General features: G+C 35.9%; 1 protein-coding gene across 1 annotated transcript; it reads left to right on the top strand.

Annotated features, from left to right (window-relative positions):
* The first annotated feature begins 2,890 nt into the window (after positions 1-2,890).
* LOC138866093 (uncharacterized) lies at positions 2,891-3,589 on the top strand. Its single transcript, XM_070137979.1, has one exon. The coding sequence runs from the start codon at positions 2,891-2,893 to the stop codon at positions 3,587-3,589; it is 699 nt and encodes a 232-aa protein (XP_069994080.1).
* The last annotated feature ends 5,269 nt before the right edge of the window (positions 3,590-8,858 follow it).

Below are 8,858 nucleotides of genomic sequence, written 5' to 3'. Positions count from 1 at the left end.
ATATTATAATGTTTGTCCTATATCAACATGACTGTCTGAAATATGTGTTATTTCCCAGGGCTGGCCGCTGTTCCGTAACAGCATTTCCGCCGTTTTCTAGACAGGAGATGAGAAAGAAAACGGATGTAAATAACAATATTGAACCGTAAACTATCGCAAACGGACGGACACTAGATTACAGTTAACTCTTTCTTTAATAAGATAAACGATAATAGCTTAATACAACAGTTATTTACATGAAAACTTTATCTACTATTTCCTTACATGGAGCCTGAAAGAGTTGATTATTGGACTGATTCCCCGCGTTACTTTCATCTCACACTACATAAAGCAATATCCAATAAATACATTATTTCAGCCAGTAATGGGCAACATTCAAATTCATAAAATGCAACCGGCACCTCTTTTTAGAAAATGTATTACATGGATAACTAAAGAAAATGCGACATTGAATTTGTAAACTTGATTTATCTAAATTGTATACGACTATTCATGGTCCTCCTTCCCTCCCCATTTCCTCCTTCCCTCCCCCCCCCCTTCCCCCGCAGTCACTATATGGAACTGTGGCTCTTCTTTTGATGACGTCCAGCAAGAAGACCAGCTGCCGTGACATCAGATGAAATTTCCGCCGCAATGACGTTCAGACTGCCACATCATATCAGTTTATGGTTTCAGCAGTTCATGTGTCATTTAATTGAACATGGGAAAATATCTCAATAGTGTGTTTAACACTTTTCTTTTGCATCAGACCATCTGTAGGCATGCAAAATATAAAAAAAAAAGACGGACTTCGGGGGAAAAAAAATCCGTAGTGACGTCACTATCCGTCGCCCGTAGCAGAAGAATTTCCGTGGAATTTTAGCACTAACTTAGAGTGACATTGAATGAAATTTCCGCTGCCATGACGTTCGGTCTGTCATATCATACTTCATACGATGATGGTTTCAGCAATTTTTATGTTTGATTTATCTGAACATGGAAAAATATTTCAATCTTGCTTTAAATATTCTTAATTTGAATAAAACCATCTGCAGTCATAATAATAATAATAATAATAATAATAAATATAGCCTACAGAAAAAAATTCCGTAATGACGTCACCATCCGTCGGACGTCTTTTGTTTCCGTTTAGCAGACGATTTTCCGTAGAATTCCAGCCCTGGGAATTTCCTTAAACAAAGAGTAATTGAAAACGGTATAACTGGCAACTTAGCACAAACACAATCGCCAAAATTCGATGACAATGTTTCATCTCAAATCGATTTTTGACCAAAATGCATTTTTTAAGATATACACAAGCATTTTCGTTTAATTTACAAATGTAAAACCCACCATTTTAAGAAGGTGAAATACGAAATACATATTATATTATCTGTAAATGTTAATCCTCAGGTTTTATCACCTGGTTCAATATCTCTGCGCGTCTTTCTCATAGATTTCACAAATCCCAAATTACCCAATTACTGAATGGGTTGTTCATGCTGCCTACTGTCTCCAAGTTACGCGTTCGAATCCCCCTTAAAAGTTCTGATTCCTTTAAGGCTCTTGGTGTCCTGTTTTTCCTCCACATGTCACGTGTTTCTCGTTCCATCCAGGAAATTGTTTATAATATCAGGGACTATTAGTCGAGACGTTTATGGCCATTACAAGGGTATAAGGAGGGTATAAGGATGAAGTATGTAGGTGTTTTCCGCTTAAATCTGAGACTTGGTGTACATTCCCCATATTTTTTGATGTACTATACGAGTCTGCTTTTAAGGGGTTAGGTCGTTTGTTTGTTTGTTATTTGTATTGTGAGAAAAAAAAAGAAGAATAAGTAAAAGAAAAGTAAAAAAAAAATAAATAAATAAATAAAAGGGGGGAAAAAGGAATAGGTAAAAGAAGTTTTTAAAAAAGTAAAAAAAGTAAAATAAAAGGAAAAAAAGAAAGAAAAAGTAAAAGCATAAAACGAGAGTAAAAGTAAAATCAGCAAAAAAAAAAAAAAAAAAAAAAAAAAAGTAAAAGAAAAAAAACTTTCTATAACATCCGGCACCGAATCCAAGAATCCGCATGTTCAATACCCTCTCACACCCTCCTACGACACAGCTGATCGGTTTAGCTAAACCAGCGATTTCTTGCGAAGAGCGTTACTATGCTATCTATACTTTGATCTCTTGAAAATCGAAATTTAACAGACGATTTTCCGAAGAATTCCAGCCCTGGGAATTTCCTTGAACAAAGAGCAATTGGAAATGGCATAACTGGCAACTTAGCACAAACACAACCGCCAACATTCAATGACAATTTTTCATCTCAAATCGATTTTTGACCAAAATGTATTTGTTAAGATATACACAAGAATTTTCGTTTAATTTACATATGTAAAACCCATCATTCCAAGAAGGTGAAATACGAAATACATCTTATATTATCTGTAAATGTTAATCCTCAGGTTTTATCACCTGGTTCAATTTCTCTGCGCGTCTTTCTCATAGATTTCACAAATGCCTAATAACCCAATTACTTAATGGGTTGTTCATGCTGCCTACTGTCTCCAAGTTACCCGTTCGAATCCCCCTTAGAAGTTCTGATTCCTTTAAGGATCTCGGTGTCCTGTGTTTCCTCCACATGTCACGTGTTTCTCGTTCCGTCCAGGAAATTGTTTATAAAATAAGGGACTATTAGTCGAGACGTTTATGGCCATTACAAGGGTATAAGGAGGGTATAAGGATGAAGTATGTAGGTGTTTTCCGCTTAAGTCTGAGACTTGGTGTACATTTCCCATATTATTTGATGTACTATAGGAGTCTGCTTTTAAGGGGTTAGGTCGTTTGTTTGTTTGTTATTGGTATTTGATATAAAAAAAAGCGAGGATTCGGGACTGGGAAAGCACAGTACAGAATATGTAGCCATGTACACCAATTATGAATATGTAGCCATGTACACCAATTATGAATATGTAGCCATGTACACCAATTATGAATATGTAGCCATGTACACCAATTATGAATATGTAGCCATGTACACCAATTATGAATATGTAGCCATGTACACCAATTATGAATATGTAGCCATGTACACCAATTATGAACATGTAGCCATGCACACCAATTATGAATATGTAGCCATGTACACCAATTATGAATATGTAGCCATGTACACCAATTATGAATATGTAGCCATGTACACCAATTATGAATATGTAGCCATGTACACCAATTATGAACATGTAGCCATGTACACCAATTATGAACATGTAGCCATGTACACCAATTATGAATATGTAGCCATGTACACCAGTTATGAATATGTAGCCATGTACACCAATTATGAATATGTAGCCATGTACACCAATTATGAATATGTAGCCATGTACACCAATTATGAATATGTAGCCATGTACACCAATTATGAATATGTAGCCATGTACACCAATTATGAATATGTAGCCATGTACACCATAAATACCGAATATGTAGCCATGTACACCAATTATGAATATGTAGCCATGTACACCAATTATGAATATGTAGCCATGTACACCAATTATGAATATGTAGCCATGTACACCATAAATACCGAATATGTAGCCATGTACACCAATTCATAAAGGGATTTAAAAGCGACACTACCCATCTGCCTTCGCGGGTAATGTCTACACTCTCAGCATCTAGTAAGAGAAAAAAGAAGAATAAGTAAAAGAAAAGTAAAAAAAGGAAGAAAAAAAAGGGGGGGGGGAGGAAGAATAAGTAAAAAAATAGTTTTTTAAAAAGTAAAAAAGTAAAACAAAAGGAAAAAAAAGAAAGAAAGAAAAAGTAAAAGCATAAAAAAGAGTAAAAGTAAAATCAGTAAAAAAAAAAAGAAAAGAAAAAGAAAGAAACAGTAAAAAAAAAACAAAAAAAGAAAGAAAAAAACAAAACTTTCTATAACATCCAGCACCGATTTTAAGAATCCGTATGATCAATACCCTCTCACACCCTCCTACGACACAGCTGATCGGTTTAGCTAAACCAGCGATTTCTTGCGAAGAGCGTTACTATGCTATCTATACTTTGATCTCTTGAAAATCGAAATTTAACAGACGATTTTCCATAGAATTCCAGCCCTGGGAATTTCCTTAAATAAAGAGCAATTGGAAATGGCATAACTGGCAACTTAGCACAAACACAATTGCCAAAATTCGATGACAATGTTTAATCTCAAATAGATTTTTTACCAAAATGTATTTGTTAAGCTATACACAAGAATTTTCGTTTAATTTACATATGTAAAACCCATCATTCCAAGAAGGTGAAATACGAACTACATGTTATATTATCTGTAAATGTTAATGCTAAGGTTTTATCACCTGATTCAATTTCTCTGCGCGGCTTTCTTATAGATTTCACAAATCCCAAATTACCCAATTACTTAATGGGTTGTTCATGCTACCTACTGTCTCCAAGTTACACGTTCGAATCCCCCTTAGAAGTTCTGATTCCTTTAAGGCTCTTGGTGTCCTGTGTTTCCTCCACATGTCACGTGTTTCTCGTTCCATCCAGGAAATTGTTTATAAAATCAGGGACTATTAGTCGAGACGTTTATGGCCATTAGAAGGGTATAAGGAGGGTATAAGGGTGAAGTATGTAGGTGTTTTCCGCTTAAGTCTGAGACTTGGTGTACATTTCCCATATTATTTGATGTACTATAGGAGTCTGCTTTTAAGGGGGTTAGGTCGTTTGTTTGTTTGTTATTGGTATTTGATATAAAAAAAAAGCGAGGATTCGGGACTGGGAAAGCACAATACCGAATATGTAGCCAAATTCACCAATTCATAAAGAGATATAAAAGCGACACTACCCGTCTGCCTTCGCGGGTAATGGCTACACTCTCAGCATCTAGTAAGAAAAAAAGAAGAATAAGTAAAAGAAAAGTAAAAAAAAAAAAAAAAAAAAAAAAGTAAAAAAAGGGAGGGAAAGGAAGGATAAGTAAAAGAAAAGTTTTAAAAAAAGTTAAAAAGTAAAACAAAAGGGGAAAAAAAGAAAAAGTAAAAGCATAAAAAGAAAGTAAAAGTAAAATCAGCAAAAAAAAAAAAAAAAAAAAAAAAAAAAAAAAAAAAAAAAAAATTTCTATAACATCCGGCACCGATTTTAAGAATCCGCATGTTCAATACCCTCTCACACCCTCCTACGACACAGCTGATCGGTTTAGCTAAACCAGCGATTTCTCGGGAAGAGTGTTACTGTTCTAATTATACTTTGATCTCTTGAAAATAGAAATTTATATATATATATATATATATATATATATATATGTATATATATATATATATATATATATATATATATATATATATATATATATATATATATATATATATAAATTTCATATAGCACTATCTATCACTTTAAAAGCCTTATGGAGTGATCTTGTAAAAACAACCAATTCTCTCACAAACAAGCCTACCACTGACTACCTTCTGCCTCCAAGTTACGCGTTCGAATCCCCCTTAGAAGTTCTGATTCCTTTAAGGATCTCGGTGTCCTGTGTTTCCTCCACATGTCACGTGTTTCTCGTTCCATCCAGGAAATTGTTTATAAAATAAGGGACTATTAGTCGAGACGTTTATGGCCATTACAAGGGTATAAGGATGAAGTATGTAGGTGTTTTCCGCTTAAGTCTGAGACTTGGTGTACATTTCCCATATTATTTGATGTACTGTACGAGTCTTTTTTGGGGGAGGGGGGGGGGTCGTTTGTTTGTTTGTTATTTGTATTTGGTATAAAAAAGCGAGGATTCGGGACTGGGAAAGCACAATACCGAATATGTAGCCAAATACACCAATTCATAAAGAGATTTAAAAGCGACACTACCCGTCTGCCTTCAACATCTAGTAAGAAAAAAAGAAGAATAAGTAAAAGAAAAGTAAAATAAAAAAAAAAAAAAAAAAAAGGAAAAAAAAGTAAAAAAAAGGAAGAATAAGTACAAGAAAAGTTTTTTTAAAAAGTAAAAAAGTAAAACAAAGGAAAAAAAAAGAAAAGAAAAAGTAAAAGCATAAAAAAGAGAGTAAAAGTAAAATCAGTAAAACAAAACAAAAAAAGAAAGAAAAAAGTTTAAAGAAAAAAGTAAAAGCACAAAAAAAGAGTAAAAGTAAAATCAGTAAAACAAAAAAAAGAAAGAAAAAGTAAAAAAAAAAAAAAAAAAAAAAGTTTCTATAACATCCGGCACCAAATTTAAGAATCCGCATGTTCAATACCCTCTCACACCCTCCTACGACACAGCTGATCGGTTTAGCTAAACCAGCGATTTCTCGGGAAGAGTGTTCCTGTTCTAATTATACTTTGATCTCTTGAAAATAGAAATTTATATATATATATATATATATATATATATATATATATATATATATATATATATATATATATATATATATAAATTTCATATAGCACTATCTATCACTTTAAAAGCCTTATGGAGTGATTTCGTAAAAACAACCAATTCTCTCACAACCAAACCTACCATAGACTACCTTTTGTCTCCCAAATAACACGTAAAACAACCAATTCTCTCACAACCAAGCCTACCATAGACTACCTTCTGCCTCCCAAGTAACAAGTAAAACAACCAATTCTCTCACAACCAAACCTACCATTGACTACCTTCTGCCTCCCAAGTAACACTTAAAACAACCAATTCTCTCACAACCAAGCCTACCATAGACTACCTTCTGCCTCCCAAATAACACGTAAAACAACCAATTCTCTCACAACCAAGCCTACCATAGACTACCTTCTGCCTCCCAAGTAACACTTAAAACAACCAATTCTCTCACAACCAAACCTACCATAGACTACCTTCTGCCTCCCAAATAACACGTAAAACAACCAATTCTCTCACAACCAAACCTACCATAGACTACCTTCTGCCTCCCAAATAACACGTAAAACAACCAATTCTCTCACAACCAAACCTACCATAGACTACCTTCTGCCTCCCAAATAACACGTAAAACAACCAATTCTCTCACAACCAAACCTACCATAGACTACCTTCTGCCTCCCAAATAACACGTAAAACAACCAATTCTCTCACAACCAAGCCTACCATAGACTACCTTCTGCCTCCCAAATAACACGTAAAACAACCAATTCTCTCACAACCAAGCCTACCATAGACTACCTTCTGCCTCCCAAGTAACACGTAAAACAACCAATTCTCTCACAACCAAGCCTACCATAGACTACCTTCTGCCTCCCAAATAACACGTAAAACAACCAATTCTCTCACAACCAAACCTACCATAGACTACCTTCTGCCTCCCAAATAACACGTAAAACAACCAATTCTCTCACAACCAAGCCTACCATAGACTACCTTCTGCCTCCCAAATAACACGTAAAACAACCAATTCTCTCACAACCAAGCCTACCATAGACTACCTTCTGCCTCCCAAGTAACACGTAAAACAACCAATTCTCTCACAACCAAGCCTACCATAGACTACCTTCTGCCTCCCAAATAACACGTAAAACAACCAATTCTCTCACAACCAAACCTACCATAGACTACCTTCTGCCTCCCAAATAACACGTAAAACAACCAATTCTCTCACAACCAAGCCTACCATAGACTACCTTCTGCCTCCCAAGTAACACTTAAAACAACCAATTCTCTCACAACCAAACCTACCATAGACTACCTTCTGCCTCCCAAATAACACGTAAAACAACCAATTCTCTCACAACCAAGCCTACCATAGACTACCTTCTGCCTCCCAAATAACACGTAAAACAACCAATTCTCTCACAACCAAGCCTACCATAGACTACCTTCTGCCTCCCAAATAACACGTAAAACAACCAATTCTCTCACAACCAAGCCTACCATAGACTACCTTCTGCCTCCCAAATAACACGTAAAACAACCAATTCTCTCACAACCAAACCTACCATAGACTACCTTCTGCCTCCCAAATAACACGTAAAACAACCAATTCTCTCACAACCAAGCCTACCATAGACTACCTTCTGCCTCCCAAGTAACACTTAAAACAACCAATTCTCTCACAACCAAACCTACCATAGACTACCTTCTGCCTCCCAAATAACACGTAAAACAACCAATTCTCTCACAACCAAACCTACCATAGACTACCTTCTGCCTCCCAAATAACACGTAAAACAACCAATTCTCTCACAACCAAGCCTACCATAGACTACCTTCTGCCTCCCAAGTAACACTTAAAACAACCAGTTCTCTCACAACCAAGCCTACCATAGACTACCTTCTGCCTCCCAAATAACGCATAAAACAACCAGTTCTCTCACAACCAAGCCTACCATAGACTACCTTCTGCCTCCCAAATAACACGTAAAACAACCAATTCTCTCACAACCAAGCCTACCATAGACTACCTTCTGCCTCCCAAATAACACGTAAAACAACCAATTCTCTCACAACCAAGCCTACCATAGACTACCTTCTGCCTCCCAAATAACACGTAAAACAACCAATTCTCTCACAACCAAACCTACCATAGACTACCTTCTGCCTCCCAAATAACACGTAAAACAACCAATTCTCTCACAACCAAACCTACCATAGACTACCTTCTGCCTCCCAAATAACACGTAAAACAACCAATTCTCTCACAACCAAGCCTACCATAGACTACCTTCTGCCTCCCAAATAACACGTAAAACAACCAATTCTCTCACAACCAAACCTACCATAGACTACCTTCTGCCTCCCAAATAACACGTAAAACAACCAATTCTCTCACAACCAAGCCTACCATAGACTACCTTCTGCCTCCCAAATAACGCATAAAACAACCAATTCTCTCACAACCAAACCTACCATAGACTACCTTCTGCCTCCCAAATAACACGTAAAACAAC

The sequence above is a fragment of the Penaeus vannamei genome, chromosome 24 (assembly GCF_042767895.1).
Source record: "Penaeus vannamei isolate JL-2024 chromosome 24, ASM4276789v1, whole genome shotgun sequence".
NCBI lineage: Eukaryota > Metazoa > Arthropoda > Malacostraca > Decapoda > Penaeidae > Penaeus > Penaeus vannamei.
The sequence above is the reverse complement of the archived record's forward strand: the minus strand, read 5'-3'. Positions and strand labels throughout refer to the sequence as shown.